At 42.4% G+C, this 17732-nt stretch overlaps 1 protein-coding gene across 3 annotated transcripts in view; it reads right to left on the bottom strand.

Annotated features, from left to right (window-relative positions):
• Positions 1-17732, bottom strand: part of INPP5A (inositol polyphosphate-5-phosphatase A) — a 254812-nt gene that overhangs the window by 83070 nt on the left and 154010 nt on the right. For all 3 annotated transcript variants that reach the window (XM_075107881.1, XM_075107879.1, XM_075107882.1), the window contains one exon: positions 13372-13491. In XM_075107881.1, coding sequence (XP_074963982.1) covers positions 13372-13491 — 120 coding nt within the window. The remainder of the gene's footprint in view (positions 1-13371; positions 13492-17732) is intronic.

The following is a 17732-nucleotide window of genomic DNA, read 5'->3' as shown; positions in this document are numbered from 1 at the left end:
GGGTGCCTACAAATGCACTGAATCAATGGCACAAGAACTAATCTTCTTGATTGTGCTTTTAGAAGCTGAGTCCGAGTTAGCAAAGAAGACGGCAATAAAGAAGAGTACAGCAATATTTCCTCCCCCAGGAACATGCAGGAAGAACATCCGGCACTGGGGGACTCGGGTAGAAATCGAGTGCTGCAAAACACCGCGAGTCTCACCAGGACCAAGGACACACAGTGAAGCTGTTAGGTCGGGAGCAAGAGCTAAACAAAAGTGTTGCGTTCTCCTCGTTTCTGCATTCTAAGCCACAAATACATACAGTTCATCATGTGCACAAGCAAATGAGAGCTCAGAAGACAATTCTTTTCTTAACAAGAATGAGTGTTTGCAGATGAACTAGGAAGGCTTCAAAATCTGCATTACTCTACTTTGCTATGTGTTTCTATAACAATACCCTTCCTTAACTATGAATCAAATAATCCTTGAAAAATATTGCCATGAATCAGTCAATGGAGCAATAAATCTGAATCATATAAAAAGAAAGCAGCCAACCTATGTCACCAGCATTAATCTTATGTTTCTAGTGGGAGGACCTAGTGCCACTTCCTTTCACTTGTACTTGCTGACTACCAGATTATCCCAAAGGGCTTCAACATATTCCAAGGGTCTGTTCTTTCCTTTACAACTCTTCCAAATCAGTTGTGACAGATTAGGTGACTCAGGTAAAAATTTCCTGACTGTAGAGAAGCTCCAAATATTCCACTGTCACAATTATATATGCAAGAGCTAACAAAAGGTCATCAATGCCTTAACTAGCTGTGCTGCTTGTTGTGACCCCTGCAGTGCCACCAAGAGATGATGGGTAATCAGGATGTACCCAATGCTTGAATACAAATAAAATAGAGAACTTTTCAGATTACAGCCCTTCCTTTCCAGAAAGAGAAATCTTCCCCTTGAAAAGGCTGGAAGAACACGTTCACTCTTCTAATCCTTTGTTCTTGCTCCAGAAGGTATTGCTTACAAGAAAAGAGTTTAGTTGCACTTAGAACATACTAAAGAAATATCTTTTAATTCTGTGCATTTTGGAAATCACAAATTCAAGATGGGAAATAAGGGCCACTGGAAAAAATGCATGCTTATGACTGGGTTTATTAATGACCTTGTTAAACTTTAAAGCACACAAATATAAATACTATAGATGATTTCTCTTCTACTAGTTCCACAGAAAACTTTTAATTGCATCAGGAGTCTCAATAATGGTACTAGATTCTTCACACTTGGAACACATTACCTTAATTATTTTGCCAGTTTCAAACTAATTCTACATTTTAAACTGATGGCTCTACATTGAAAGTCTTCTGGAATGGTTGGGTTATTCTCTGTTTCTTTTCAAATTTTTTTGTGTTTTGAGAAGAGGCAGTCTGCAAACGGTTTTTGAAAGAGAGTTGAACGGCTTTTTAGACATGACAGGTCAGTAAGAGAAGGAAAAACTCAAGCAATTTTAACTTTCAAGTAAAGTTTACAGTCAAAATTAATTACATGCTTAAATGTCTTGATGAGTCAGATCCATGGTTCACACTTTTTTTCAAGGAGTAAACTCCACTGGTAAGGGCGCACATTAACATTAAATTACTACAAATAAGTACATTTAATTCTCATTTTGGTCTAAAACCTGCAGATTGCCTCACACTGGATATCAGCAACTGCTTTACAAACAGTTTTACAAACTGCTTTACAGAAAGAAGTTACTGTGTCTGTACAGGAAATGTACTTGATCTGCTGTGTCAGTAAGACTTCTAGCACAACGACCTCCGCTCATCAGTGCTTTTTAGCATGACAGACCCCTGACACATTTTCCCAAAGACCTGTGACAAAAACTTGGCTGTTATTCTGAGAGCATCAGGAGAATTACGAGAAACCTCTGACACCTTCTGAGCTATGACACTGAATAGCTTCAGCCTAAGCTAGGTTGGCCTGGCTGCGACGAAAGCCTTACCCAGCTCAGAGCAGGGGCCGGCCGGACCGTGCAATACGCAAGCCTAAAGAGAAGTCAAGTAAACACCACAGGAGAAGCAAAGGCTCAGGGTTTGGTCTTGGAGCCTAGGATATGTCACACTGACGTAAAGACAGACCTCTCAGTCTGGATGGCGGTGTCAGCTGAACGGACTGCGAAGGGTGAGTTTCTTCACAGCCATTTAGGAGATCTGGGTGTTCCTACCAAGAGTAAATCAAGTACAAGGCAGAGGTTTCTCCTCTCCTCGATACTACTGGAAATCTGGGTCTAGTTATTAATTTTAGTCTCCACACAGAATACCAACAGTAATCACTTAGTACAATCTGAAAATGAACAGTTCTGTGTTATTGGAATCACCGAAATCCTTGCGTAATTTGCTTTAAAGTACTCATTATAGTAGTTACAATTAAAGATACTTTATGAAATGCACCCTCCTTCATAAAAGCTATGTGGTGTACTGTATACACGTTCTGAAGCACTGAAATTCAGCCAGAAAATAACAGGGCAATCATAAACATGACCGACTTGCTCTTGCTTTCATACTTGTCCCCCTCTCATAGTGTCGCAAGAAAGGAGAAGACAAGGAAGCGCCTAAATATCGGTCATGGAAGAGAGCAGCTGAACGCGATTCAGTGTGACAAGAGGCACTGTGATTTGGCTAAACCATTTCTCAGGGCACTTTGTAAGGAGGATCAGCAGCATTATTCCTTTAATAGCCATGTCTAATGCAATAGCCAGCTGGGTTTTGTCCCAGACCAAGGTATCAGCATCAGGTCAGAAGATAACATTCTGTTTACACGATTATTTCCTAAAGCACTTATCTTCTCCTCGGTGTGAAAGTTGACTTTTCTGTTTGTAAGGAGGCCTAAAGAATTGAGGGAATGGGAAAAATTAGCTACACTGAGCTGGAGCTGAATGGCATTAAGTGGGAGGTCTGAGAAAGGCTGCTGCGGCGCTCAGCAGGACACCTTATTAGCCGCGTCATCGCAGTTCATTCAGGCAAGCCATACCAGTGTCACCAGCATTCCCACACAAAGACAAAGTTCTTCACACAGTCTATAAACATGCCTCCCTGGCCAATTCATCCTAACTTGACACTGCTGAAAAGAGGGGCTTGAAGTTTTTTTGGTGTTTTTTTTTTTTTTTTTTTTTTTTTAAACACAACAATAACATAACATAACAAAACAAAAAACTTGCAGCTCTGCCAAGCAGGCTGAATGGAGGAGAAGGAGGGACACCGCCACGTTTCTTGGGGAGAAACAATCCAGAGGTCAAGCCATATTTTATTCAGTGAGGAAATTTTTAAAATAACTAAATGTGTTTAAGCTAGATACTAGCTAATATGAACACTTCTGTATTTCTCATACAATCTCTAGGTAAGATATTATTTTACACATCTATGCAGAGGAATTAAAGGTACAAAAGTTGCTTTTACACAGAACATGTGACTGCCTATATCAAATGTCCGTTCCTAAGTAAAGGAATATGGAAATCCCAACTAACTATGCAGAGAAGAGAGCACAGCTCAGTCTCTGTGTGGCAAGTGTTTTCCAGGTTAAACTGCTACTCTGTTTATTGCCGACCTAAGCTTAGCTTTGAACCACAGGTTCTGTTTTGATCTGAATCTAGTAAAAGTAATGCTGGCCTACGTCTCTGCGCAGGATGGCAAAAGCTCTTCACATCTCAGCCGTTCAGTGAAGCGTTGAGGAAACACCGCGGAGATGGAGCCGGCAGGGCTGTCTGCACCCTTGGTGCGTGCGGCGCGGCGGCCCGCACCCCCCGCCCGCGGGACTCCCCGCTCGGCCGGCGCGGGGGCAGCGCGGCCAGGTGCTCCGCAGCCCCACACGCACCCCGCGGCCAGGCCCTGCGGCGGCACGCTTGTACCTCATGGCCGCACCTTGCAAACGGCATGCTCGACTGACGCGTTCTCGACCAGAGAGGATCTTACCCCAAAGAGGAACGTTTAGGAAAAAAGTAATGTTTTTCTAAAGGCAGAAAGTGGCAACCATCCTGTAGGCAGGAGCCAAGAGCTAGTACGGAGGTAGCAGGTGACCTGTGGATAGGAAGGTTATACACACTTTCTTTTCCACAGCTCTCTAACACCAGAGGTAATAACAACTCCTGCAGTGACTTCTGGTGGAAAGTCAAGGAACGACGACAGTGAAACCTGTCTTCTACCACAGCCATGATAAGGAACTGAAGATCAACAGAATGGAAACTTTAGGTTTTGGCTTATGCAAAACTAGACACAGGATTGCTGTGTGGCCTTCCAGATTTCGGCCATTCCTATCCTCATTACTTTTTCCTTTTTAAGTTTCAGACAAAGAGATCAGCTCGCACACCTGCACCTCAAGAACTGGTCCATGGGGGATCCACCTCCAGCAGAGGTTTTAGAGAAAGCTTTGAAACAGAATCCTGTCATCTCTTCTGCGTTTTGCCCCCCTTCTGCAGCACAGTCAGCGCTCAGCTCACACCACTTTGTATCCTCAGATATACATTTAGAGAAAAATCCCCGTCAGTTCTGAATAGAAGTTACCTGGTGACTGCCTCAGTGTGCCTCAAAAGATGTGATGTCAGTGCCTTCATTGGCATGCCTAAGCTGTTGTAGCACTGTCATTAAAAAGATAAAGTTTATAATATTTTTGTGCCTTGTTCTTCCTGATATAATAGCTAAAACCTATTAATAACACCAAAACATCTCAGAAGGTCAAGCAGCATACAGCAAGATGAAGGGAATTGTCAAGAAGCTTAGGCAATCATCTTAGCACTCAAGACATTTGCCAGGGCTGTTTAACTAATATGTGATGTTCACTTTTAATTTCAATATAGTGCCATTTGGGCAAAAATGTTGTATTTTTTAATTAATTACAATGTCAGCAGCTATTAAGATTAAAAGAAAGACCACATCAATAATAAATACTTAATCCAAAGAAAGGATTACAAGAAGAGCAATAAAAATCAATTTTTAGAGCTGGAAAATTGTGACTTTTTCCTCACTTGACTGGTATTTTCATTATATTGACAAAACCATGATCTTACCTGACACTGACATTCGCCTAATGAAATAGCAGCCATGTATAATGATGTAAGTACTTGTCAATTCTGCTACAGGAGAAAACAATGCTATGGCACTGGTGTTATGTTACGAAGAAATTTTCTTGCTCTTCATGTGATGCAAGCAAAAACAACAAGAAGAAACCAGAGAAATTGAATGTCTTTCTGAATTTTCCTTTACTGTATCATGGAGGATTAAAATTCTTCCACGTAATTTCTGGAACTCCTCAATGTTGGTAGCACGTGGTCATAAGCAGGCAGCAGATAACCACCATGTCTTAATCTGCATGAAGACTAAGGCATTGCAATTTTTGCTCACTGTTCTGCAGGGCTTGGATGTGGAGGAGTAAAGCAAAAATCCTGTGTTCACTTAGTGTTAGAAGTGCAAATAGCAAGCCAGAAAATAACCAGGATACATGGCAATGGGATACCAATCCATTACCTCATTAAGGCTGGGAAAAATATTTTTTGTGACAGAACTTGAAAAATTCATGGAAAAGGCCCTGTATGTCCTAAACAGTTCATCAACGGGAACAGTGGCAGAATGGTTAAAAAGTCTTGCGATATTTGTATCTCGCCAGACTTGTAACAAACGCCTTTCCCAGTCCAACCTCCTGCGGACGGCCGTGTGGGCCAAGGGGACAGCGGACGGTGGCCGGGCACCGGCCACGTCATGCCACGGGGCACTGCTAGCAACAGAAACCCGCACGCTTCTGCCGCTGCCTGGGAAATCAGCGAGGCTCAGAGGGACTGTGAATTACAAACAAAACCAACCACTTCCAGAAAAGGGTAACGCAAATTACTAGAAACAGAAACACTTTACTCACAAGGGATTAAAAAATGCTTGACATTGAGAAAAGCCAACTAGCAACAAACTGTACACGCAATTGTTAGCTTGGGCCCTTACCCCTTTGAAAATCGCACTACAGTGGACTACTGAGCTGAGAGAGGAAACGAGGGGTGACATGACGGAAACATTTGAAGTGCTAAAGAGAAGGGGAAACCCCCTCTTTCAAAAGAGCACACTGATTAAAAAAATCAGAGCTGTCAACATCAGGTCCGAACAAAGAGAATTCTGGTGAATATGGAGATAGCATGACCACTTTCCTTGCTGGAGTGAGAAACTGAATCATCTTAGCTGCATCCTAAAGCCTACACAAACGGAAGAAAGATAAAGAAGCTTTCATAAAAGGTGAAGCAGTTACAGCTATTTACCTGTCGGTCCGTGAAGAACGTCTGCCCAGTCCATCTACAGCTACTTCAGCACTTGTACAGACAGACAAGCAGCTAAAAATGCCGTAACTTACATCTGATTATTTACCTGTTAGGGACAATATGTATCCTTCCAGGACACCGAATACAACACTCAAAGACAACAACCTTCTCACATAGTGATCCTACCTTCCTATGAGAGTAAAAATGTTGAAAGATGGTTACTCGCTTAGTGCCCATAGACTCGAACGGAAGCGGAATGGAGCTCCTTCAACCATTTCTCTGTTTTATAACTGTCAGCTCATAGCATTACCTTACAGCGAGCATTGTAAATAAAATCACAATAGCAATTTATTTTCATTTCTCTTCAAATGAATAAAAATTGGATCAACAGCCCATATAGATTCTTCTTAATTGAATCACAGCTATTCTGGAAGATTATACGGCTATACGATAGAACATTTCAAAAAGACACAAACCACAACGAATGCTGATGTGAGTGTCACCTTTAGCCAGATACTAATGACTGCTCTTTACCCAGCTCCAGACTCTCTAAGGAACAAACTACAGTAAAAAGAGAAATATAACTCAATGAGAATGTGACGCACTCTGCACATTCTCATATAAAGCCATTTTAATTGCAAAATCAAGAAGGCAACAAGTTATTTGCAGCCATTTCTTATTTAAGAGGCATTCTCTCTTTTCTTCAATTGCCTGTGTTTAATTACACTAGTTCTCCTGGGAGTGGTAGTTTTTTACAATACATCCAATCTAGCCTGTAGTTACACCAGTTATATTCTACTAGACACACATGGTAGCCAACTGAGGCAGCTCCAGGAGAACCTATTACTGGAAAATAGGTAAAAAGGAGCAAAGCACTCATGAAAGATGAGGAGGCTGAGCGCCGCCAGGAGCAGCCCCAGCTCACAAGCAGACTTGGCATCCCTTATTGCGACCCACACCGAAGGACCGCGAGTTCGCTTTCGTGAAAACAACTGCCGAAAACCCCTCCAGGAAACCTCAGAGCTTTTGCTGTCAGCATTTCTTCTGAAAGAGCCACAATCCTGCCCACATTAGGCAGACAAACTGAAGACTGAGTGTATCCACGCTATTTTTTTTTAAGTGTCACCTTCCTGTGTGACAAGTGCAAGTTATTAAAGTTCTGGAGTTTAGAGTGCTGATTGTCCAGTCAGATCTTTGCTTCCAAACCTGCTATTGTTTTACAGATTTCTTTTTATCATAAGAGAAAAACCAGATATTTAATTTACAATTTGAATAATAAATGCTGCAACTTTATTAATAACCTGTTCAGTTATTAATAAATGTAAAAAAGAAAACAAAAAAAAAAAAAAAAAGAGCCCCAAATGCTGAAAACAACAGAATAAGGGCAAAATTACTGACTAGGACTACCAGAAAACATAATTTGCTTACTATGGAAATGGGATTATTGTGTCCTTAAAATTATAATAATCATGTATATTTTCCATTACGATGCATGCAAGTGCAACATTAGTTTTCTGCTAAAAATATAACCTAAACAAAATTCAGCATGTGTTTGTGTAAACAGGAAGGATATACAAGTTACATTTCTGACAACTGCATCAAACATGCAAAAGCTCGAGCCAGCAGAAAAACAAGAAGCGAGGAAAAAGTGTCTTTGACTGTATTTGACAGGTTGAAAGTAACAAGACAATTTTGCTGGATTTACTCTTTAAAGAGCATATTATACAAACACACTAATTTTGAGAGCACTTAACCTTAGTTTAAGGGGGGGTGTGACTGAATATTAACGAGATGAGCCCCAGGGTGTTTAATGAAAAGCTGTCTTTCTGAATGTGATCTAGGGTTTTAAACCTTTGTTACGGGACATTTGGACGGAAGGTTTATTTGCCCTGGGAGCACATTCTATCTGAACACACAGAAATTTCACTAAACGTTTGAAGGCACATGATTACAGAGAGTTTTCACTTGACGTTAAAATCACTGTTGCAAAAAACAAATAAAATTTTTAAAAAGCCAGTCCCCCCCGCCCCCCCAGCAGCGAGCTACTCCTCGGATCTTCTCAAATGACCCAGATCTTTAGAGTGAAGTTTTCCTTTGCCTAGAAACTAAGTGGCTTTTCTTTTGCTCATTCAGCTGCTAGTTCTGGGAAAAGCCCAAAGAGAAACATTTAGATTGGAGGGGTCTTTGAGAAGATGTGACAGTTGACTGATGAGCATCCATAAAATGACAAAGAATAGTTGTGTGGAGCCGGTGCATCACATCGCCTCTCCCTGGGAAACTAATTGCTCTGAATTGTTAATAGTAACATTATTTTTCTGGCAATCATTTCTTTTGAATACCCAAAATGAGCATGAAACAGCTCCTTTGACCGGACATAAAAGTTAAATGTCCCAATGTTGATCAAATTAACTTCAGCTATGTGACAATGGACTATATTTGTGAGAAAATAATGAAGGGCACAAAGGGGAGCTTTATGCCAAGATTTCACAGTTGTAATGTAAAAATGTTTCTGTTGAACTAGGCCAGGGAACATTTCAATAGGAAAACAGAAGAGCACTGTCACTTTCTTTAAAAAAAAAACACATTCATTTTATGGATCTGAATGCTCTAGATAATTTCAGGAAGTTTAAATGGCTGGCACACCAAGAACCACGGGATCAGGCTAACATCTCACATCCTTGTCCTCCGCAAACTCCCTTCTAATACTTTTAAAGGACCCTATCCTACGGCTTCTACTCACTCCCTAGCTAGGCTATTAAATTCAGCAGACGCTTTTCCCCAGCAAGTTTCTAAAGGACATGACTTATATGCCAATATGGTTAATTAATATGACATACGGACAAGCATTAGTTACAGCGGATGTAAGAAAGTCTAAACCAAAATGTAAACTACACTTACGCTCCTGTATAGCTTAAACCCTCCAAATTTAGAAAATACAAATTTAGAAAATACAAAAATGCAAGTATTACGCAAATAGGACTAATTGGACATAGGAATTATCCAAAATGGGCCTGGAAGAATTTTTTTGCCCCACAAAATATAAAGCAGGTGTTCTTACTCTCATTTATAAAGCAAATTCAGTTTTGACTGGCTCCGTGTCTACCTGGAAAAACGTAATTGGCTTCTGGGAATTTAATTTGGGTCTACATTAGCACTGACAAAAGACTCATTACACACGCCAATTTTCTACATATACACTGTATATGTATTTGTAAATATAAAAGCAAATATTTGCGCAACACCAATGTAATTCCAGCTCGTTTGGTCTTTACAGAGTCTATCTAACACCACATTTTCTTCACACTTGCTAAATGGCAAATGCTAAAAACAATCTGGCTCAGCACATACCAGCTAGCTGTCTTTGAAGGCATTCTTCTTGCCACGTAATTCATTTTTTACATTATTAAAACTAAATCACTTCAGAACACCATTGTAAGATTAAACCTTTCTACTCCCAAAACATGTTATTATGATTATTAACAGATTCCCTCAGGAGAAAACTTTTAGCAGCAATTTTAAATCATTCACTTGACACTTTTTTCTTTGTGTCCGTCCCCCTTCCCCTTCTCAGTAATTTAGAGGTGTTGTGCACCTTCGTGCCTGTGTTAAAACCTTGTAGTTAAAATAACTTTTGGGGAAACTAGTCTCGCTGATGATTTTAACAGTTAAATGAATTCATTTGAGCTTTACTTACAAACTCTTTATCTTTTTTATATTTCAAACTGCTGCGATAGCTTTTACCTTACATGAAAAGGCTGTACTTAATTCATGTTTATGAAGATGCAGCGTGAACAGAACTGCGTTTTCACTTACTCCCACAGTGACCTAAATCAACTGTGAGAAGGTGTTTCTGTTTCATTCAGTGAAGGTTTAGCTCATTAAACTGTTTTCCTTCTCAGTATTGTTCACTGGGTTTGAACTGCATTGCTGTTAAATGCTCTTTAGCAGTTTAAAGGCTTTAAAGGAAAAGACTTATCAGTCTCTGTTTTTAACTGCACTAAATCTGCATTATTAGTTCATGCAGATAAGGGGATTTAAAAGCTCAGCTTGAAACCTCTCTCTTCTGTATTTATCTGACACTGCATAGTTCCAGTAGCTCAGCTGGAAATGTAGATCTATGAAGCTTTAAAGAGAGATTAAAGCCAAGAAAAGAAGTACTTTTCCCCCTATAGACGCTCTCACTTTCCCTTTTCCTACTGTCTGAAGGAGTGATGGCAGACAATGGTCAAAGATGGTTCCCAAAACCCTCTGAATGGGGACACTGTTGGTGGTAGCATTCATTCAAAGTGAGCTTCAGTGTATTGTCCTCCCCAATCAGCAGATCAGAATAGAGTTTGCTGGTGGCTGCCAAAAGGTTAGCAATGCCGATGAAAGGGGTTTCCCATTATTCACTGCTCTTACAGAACTCCCCTTTTGTGCGAGTCAGCCCATCATTTCACTATGGAGGTCCGGATCTGCGGCTGGCTGCTCTCTCAAAATGAACAATTCATCTGAATGCAAGCTCACAGTAGTAGTGTGCAACCTAAAATCTTTTCTAAGGACAGGGGAGTTGGGGCAGTTTTTGGCAGTGTCACATTTTAATGATATACCATCATGACATCTCTGACCCACAGCTGACACTAATACTACAGTCTTATTACCTTACCCTTGCCAGGGCATCGTGGGAGGTCCAAAGCCAAAATTAGCTAATGAAGCACACTGTATGCTGTAAACAAGTACGCAATAAATAATGCAAAAGGTTTATACAGGTTTGCTAAAGTTCCCTCATGCAAAGCGTAAGAAAAGGAGAGGAGACCAATGGAGCCAACAAAAAATGAAATAAAAATAGGCCTTTCCCACACTGCTCTACGTAACAGAACTCAGAAGTCTGTCTCTCAAACGGCACTGGGAGTACATCCTGATCTTACTGCATCTCTGCCCCCCAAATACGGATCTTTTACAAACCGCTACATTCTACCTATCTGCAAACCTTCCAAGTGCCTCGAGTGTTTTCTGATGATTTGAACAGGTTTTAAAAGTGATACAAGAGAAGACATACTGGATTCTTCCTCTTCATCCTTGTATCATACCCAAAAGTAAAAATAAATGTCTATTTTGGAGAAATTCCTACTTAGCCCTCTGCTGGGGTGCACAGGAAAAGCACTGCTTTATACGTAGTGGAGAAAGGAGTCTTGCTAAAATAGCTGCCTGTCTTTAAATAAGACAAAACTTACAGAAAGAAGTAAAAGTTTGGATAGCATGTGATCGAAAAGGTTATTTATACTCTGTTCCACATTTCAGAACCTTTTTTCAATGAAAATCTACATAGGGAAAAAAGACAACACTGCATACACAAAGGTATTTTTCAACACATAACTTAATTTGGATCAGGAGCGTCTTTAACTCCTCTGTTGCTGCCAGAGAGACACGAGAGTAAACAGCTGTTTGTCGGTGGGGAACTCCTCACTGCACTTGCCATACACAGGGAAGGCTGCAAGTAAATGCCAGAAGGAAGAGACACACGGAACCCGTCCTTCCTTTCAGCCCCCCTGACCGCGGTCCAAGTCGTGTCGAGCAACGGCTCCCCACGAGTCGTGGGCACTTGCTCTGCTCCCCGCAGCTAGCCGCAACGTGCTAGCCCTCGCCGCCGGCCTGTGCTGGGCAGCAGGCCGGGGCTCGGCTCTTCCCACGCCGCAGCACATGGTGCCCCACAGCAAGACCAGTGGCGGCCCTCGCCCAAACCTCGCTTTGGGGAGGGGCAGCAGCGGTCTCGCTGCAGAGGGCCCTCTGAGCCTGGCACGTGCCGGCACTCGTGGCACCGCTGCCGGAGGCACACGCTGCACACCGCCACGGGCTGCCAGACACCAGCGACTGGAGCAGCAAAACAGCACATGAAGTGCTCTGCTTTTATTTTCTCCAGCCTAAGCAGTTTGTTTTAAGCACCATCTCATGCTACAGATCGGTGTATGCCACGGCTGCTTTGAAGAGACACTTTAAAGCTCTATTTCTCAGGCAAACATGAACTCAAGCAGCACCTCGTAAGAGAAATACCTGTTTACTTTGCCAACACACGTATGCCCATGCAGAAATAATTTTTTCTTACTTGAGAAAAAGCTGTCTTCATTTCTTGACTTTATAACTGCTAATTAGGGCGGCTGTAAATTGTTGGGTATTTTTGGGACTATCCTCTGTATTGTACCACCCATCAGATGAATCAACTCTGTAACACCATTATAAACCATGATGTTATTAATAACAGTGATGACTGCACACAAATGCCGTGTGGCTGCTTGAAAAAGATTAGCTGCCTACTGCACTCAGCTAGTATTGAGATTAAAACACCACAGGGTTTAATGTTGAGGGGGTTGGAGCTCGTGACTTATGAGGAGAGGCTGAAAGAGCTGGTTTGTTCAGTTTGTTCAGTTTACAGAAAAGATGGCTACGGGAGGATTTTGTTGCTGGCTTTATCTATTCGGTAGTTACAGAAAAGACAGAGCCAGGCTCTTCCCAGCAATGCCCACCGAAAGATGAGGAGTGATGGACACAAACTGCTTTGATGGAAATTCTGACTGGATAATAGGGAGAAAAAGTTTCACAATGAGGTAGTCAAACACAGTAATGGGTGGCCCAAAGCAGCCGCAAATCGCTGTGCCTGGAGCTTTTCAAGACTGAGCTGGATAAGCCTTGAACAACCTGATCTGACGTTGAAGTCAGCCCTGCTCTGAGCAGGAGGATGAACAAGAAAGAGACTCCCAGAGGTCCCTTCCAACCAGAATTATTCTATTATTCTGCAACTGAAAACATACTTGAATGGCAGCTTTATTAGACTCCACGCAGACTAAAAAGAAGCTAATCTAACACATTTAAAAAATAAACCTGCTTTCTACTCTACAAGTTCTGGTGACTTCAGAGAGATTTTCCAATCTCAATAATTTAGCTTAAAAGAATAAGTGTTATAAACTGATCTGTCGTTGGCACTGTCTAGAAAACCGTGATAAGAAGTGACCATTTTCAGTTCAGAGAATAAAAATCTCTACATTTCTGAGCGTGCCTTTTGAAACATCTTTTGTATGCTGCTTATGAACACAGAAGATTGAAAAAGGCTAGTAAAGGCTAATACATACCTATCAAGTACATAGCCAAGAGCCTTATGCCGTATTCCTGAGTAAACCGATGGGCTTGTTTCCCAAGCAATTAAATTGGAAGCATCATGGAAAAGATGAATGTTTACCAAGTCAAAGGCACTATGACAAAAAAGGAAAAAATTAAAATGATTCAGGGTAAAAGAAAAAACATTTGTTGTATCAGCAAAGCATTCAACATAATAACATTTACTGTATTTTCTCTTATATTACCTTAATATTTACTCACAGAGACTGTGCAAATTAAGTTATCATTGGAAAACTGTCAAAGACTATCATCAAACTTATGACAACTCATCCCCAGGTAAAACTGCGTCTAGGCTTTTGCTTAAAATATGCATAATATTAAAATGAAAAGCTGTTTGTCAGTTACAATTCACAGAAATCAAGCAGTACCCTCTCACTAAAATATTTTTAAAACAAAATTGAATGTGTAAACAACCAACCACAAGTTTATAAAGCTGTAGCAGAATACTTAGGAGAACTGTGGCTTTGCAATAAACAAAATAAAAAGCTACTGACAGGAGAATTTTACTGATATTACAGGCTACATCCCGTCACTGCAACTCCTGATGTGTCCCTGTGTGGAGAATGCCAAGATGATCGTGGTCAATCCGCACGCCACTTCCAGTCAGGAAGAGGACACAGGCTGTTTAACGCAGACTGTGCCTGCAGCATCATGGAATCATAAAATCATTTAGGTTAGAAGAGACCTTGAGTCCAACGTTATCCCAGCACTGCCAAGCCCACCACTAAACCACGTCCCTAAGCTCGTCTACACATCTTTTAAATACCTCCAGGGGCATTGACTCAACCACCTCTCCAGGCAGCCTGTTCCAGCGCTTGACAACCCTTTTGGTGAAGAAATTTTTCCTAATATCCAACCTAAACCTCCCCTGGTGCAACTTGAGGCCGTTTCCTCTTGTCCTATTGCTTGTTACTTGGGAGAAGAGACCAACCCCCACCTCATTCCAACCTCCTTTCAGGCAGCTGCAGAGAGCGAGAAGGGCTCCCCTCAGCCTCCTCTTCTCCAGGCTAAACCCCCCCAGCTCCTTCATCTGCTCCCCATAGGACTTGGATGAGGAGCTAGCCTCACAAAATCCGTAAAATTTGTAAAATTTCTCAGCTTTGCCTCCTAACCTGAAAGCCAGTACTAACTCATCCTTCGTTACTTTGCGGTGAGGCAGGGAGTTGGGCAGCGGTCCCTTCACCTGGCTGCAGGCTGGCTCAGCCAAAGCCCATTGCATTGGCATCCCCTACCAGCTACTACCAGCTACTGCTAGCGCACTCTAGAAGGAAATAACCCCAAGGGGTAAACGCTGCCTTGGCCTTGGGAGCTCTGCCCTCCAGGAGGAACACGCATGATGGGGCATCCACAACTTCTCTGGGCAGCCTACCTGTTCCAGTGTCTCACCACCTCATCGCAAAAAGTCCCCTCCTTATGTCCAATCTAAACCAACCCTCTTTCAGTTTAAAACCATTGCCCCTCACCCTGCCACAACAGGCTTTTGTAAAAGCCCCTCTCTGTCTTTCTTGTAAGACCCCTTTCTGTGTCAAAAGGCCACAGTTAGGTCTCCCCGCAGCCTTCTCTCCTCCAGGCTGGACAGCCCCAACTCTCTCAGCCTGTCCTCACAGCTGAGGTGCTCCATCACTCTGACCCTCCTCTGGACCTGCTCTAGCAAGTCCACGACTTCCTATGATCACTATGCATCCACCCTGTTTTCACGTCCACTTGTTCTGACAGCCATTTATGGCTGCATCCTCTTCAGTGTCAGTGCATAAGGTCCTTGAGACAGGGACTGGAGTTCACTTTGAGACTGCACAACACTTGGCTGATGCTGGCTGGTAACGGTATGAACTATAACAACACTGCTAGCCTTACGGTGTACCTGTATGCAATTGTGTTCTTGTACCTTAAATCACTTCACACAATCCCACTTTTCACTGTGGCAGAAAGCCTTCACATAGAAGGAGTTTTCTGTTATAAACACACCCAGACAGGAACTTCCTATTGTCACCTACGTTAATCACATACGAGGTGTCACCTCCAGGGCTGGGAGTCACCTGGAAGGCAAGGTGCCTTTCTGAACTCTTCTTTCCCACTGCCAACTGACAGGACGCGTCTGAGTGGCAAACAGAAATCTACCCAGCTGTTATGGCCAAGCTGACATTCTGCTTTATATTTGCTCTGTCTGTGGCTTTTTGTGTCCTAAAGACCTGGTCTGCATTTTTAAAAACTCATCACCTCACTGCTTTGCTATTAAGCTCTTTTGGTGATGGGACATGGTGAGTCACAATGAAACCAGAAAACCTGGAATACTCTTTTCACACCGATTTAGCAACACCACCAGCCCCCTAACAAAACCCCCTCAAACAACCGAGGGTATGCAGGAATTCCTGCATCCGGCACTGAGGGACTGAAGGAGAGGTATCTCCTGTGAAGCTCCAAAAGGGATACTTAAGGGAAATTGACAATGTTATGTTTTGGAAAGGACGCCCGTCCAGCACCTGCAGAAAGTGGTGTGCCCCTTTAGCTCTTACATGCATAATACTGTTATTTGCTAAAAAAGCTGTTGCGCTTCACTTTGAGGGCACAATTTTGGTTAGTGTTTTAAGAAATATATTTTGGGTAGGTTCCACAAACGCTAATAATAATTATTACACTAGCATTGGACTGGCAAGGGTAAAAAGATTCCTGGGTGTAACTGAACAGATTTCTTTAAACTACGAAGAAACAGAAATTACATATCAGAGCAGAGGTAAGTCTGTCCTAGAGGACTGCTATAAGAAACAAGGCTATTTAAAATGCTTTATTCTCGCATTCAGAAAAAATCTTGGCAAAATTTGGTTGTAGCTGATTGAAAGTATTGACCGCTTAAATGAGAAAAGATGTTATGGGAAGAATGGAGCTAAACTACCACAGCTCCGATGAAAGTCCAGTCTCACTGGTGTTTTTAGGCAGGATGTGGGTTGTCATACTAGACCTGTTTTAGGCTCTGTGTCCAAGTATGCTTCAGTACTGTTCCCGTCCTTGGCAGCTCAGGCATACCCCACGGACAAAGGCCCTCTGTCAGCTCCCTCCACAGGCATGCCTGTTCTAGGTTTTCCTGCCTGAGACCCCTTGAAACAATGCTGATGGCCACAGAAATGCTCCTCAGCCAAGCGCTGCTCTTCCAGGCACTGTGCATTTTGTGCCTATGCCCGCTTTCAGCAGCCCTTATCTTCAACAGTAGTTGCAGACACATACCGATGTGTTGCAGACACATACCGATGATTTTGCAAAGGGCTCCAAAACCATGCATTCTCCAACTTAAGATAAGCTAAATGCAGAGGTGCCACTACATAAGGCAACAAAACACACGTTCTCATTTCTCTGCTTCCCTGATGAACACCATTTGGGCTTCACCCAGAGCCATCTATGGATTTCAAGCTGCCTCTTCCCAGAAAAATCCGCTGAATGTCATCTCAGTGAATTCCCTCTCCCTTCGCCTTGCTGCTAATGAAAGGTCCATTTAGTGAGTTTTCAGTCCCCAGCTCAGCCCCATCATCTGACTGTATTACCTTGCCTGGGATTTCAGACTTGAACAGTTTTTTCCCTTTATAGGAGCCAAGCATTTTGGATGTGAACAAGTGGCTAAATCATGCTGACTTTGCATTCTAGTCCTGCGCACAGACACCTCTTGTATGAGAATTCAGTGTGGAGATAAGAAACAAGAGAGAAGGCAAACATACCTCCTGTTCAAAATGGAGTTTGCAGCCTGCCATCAAGAACATGGGAACAGACTTTGGCAGAGAGAGGTATCAAGCAGAAACCCCACGTTGTGCACAGGGAGATTCCCCAGATCGTGATGAGCTCAGGGGACAGATTTGGACACAGCAAGTAATGGTGGTCAAGATACACAGGTCACCAAGCAGCTGGCACGAAGGCCTCTTCCAAAGATACTGGTGGGTTTTTTTTGGCTACGGGGAACAGCGTATCTTGCTGAATGAACTCACAGTGATGGTAAAAGAGTCCTACTGACCTTTGTATTAAGATTTAATTAGTACATAACTACAAAACATCATCTGGAGACGATGGCTTGAGATGTCCATTCCTGTCTGTCTGAGGGATGAACAGAAAGAATCCCTGTAGGGCAGGGAGAGACCTCATGTCACAAACTCACCTCCTGTGGGAAGGTACCTATAATCCATCCCCATCTGCCTAAAAACTGCTTGTTCTTAGAACTTGCTAATGAAGGACCTTCCACCTACAATTTCCCTGTCCTTAAATTAAAAATTTCATCATACCACCTGTTTCCCTGCAAATGAAACTGATTTCCTTCTGCCCTTTCTCCAGGGGAGAC

This window comes from Phalacrocorax aristotelis, chromosome 12, assembly GCF_949628215.1.
Source record: "Phalacrocorax aristotelis chromosome 12, bGulAri2.1, whole genome shotgun sequence".
NCBI classification, from domain to species: Eukaryota; Metazoa; Chordata; class Aves; order Suliformes; family Phalacrocoracidae; genus Phalacrocorax; species Phalacrocorax aristotelis.
Note: the sequence above shows the minus strand (reverse complement) of the source record. Positions and strands in the feature narration are given on the sequence as shown.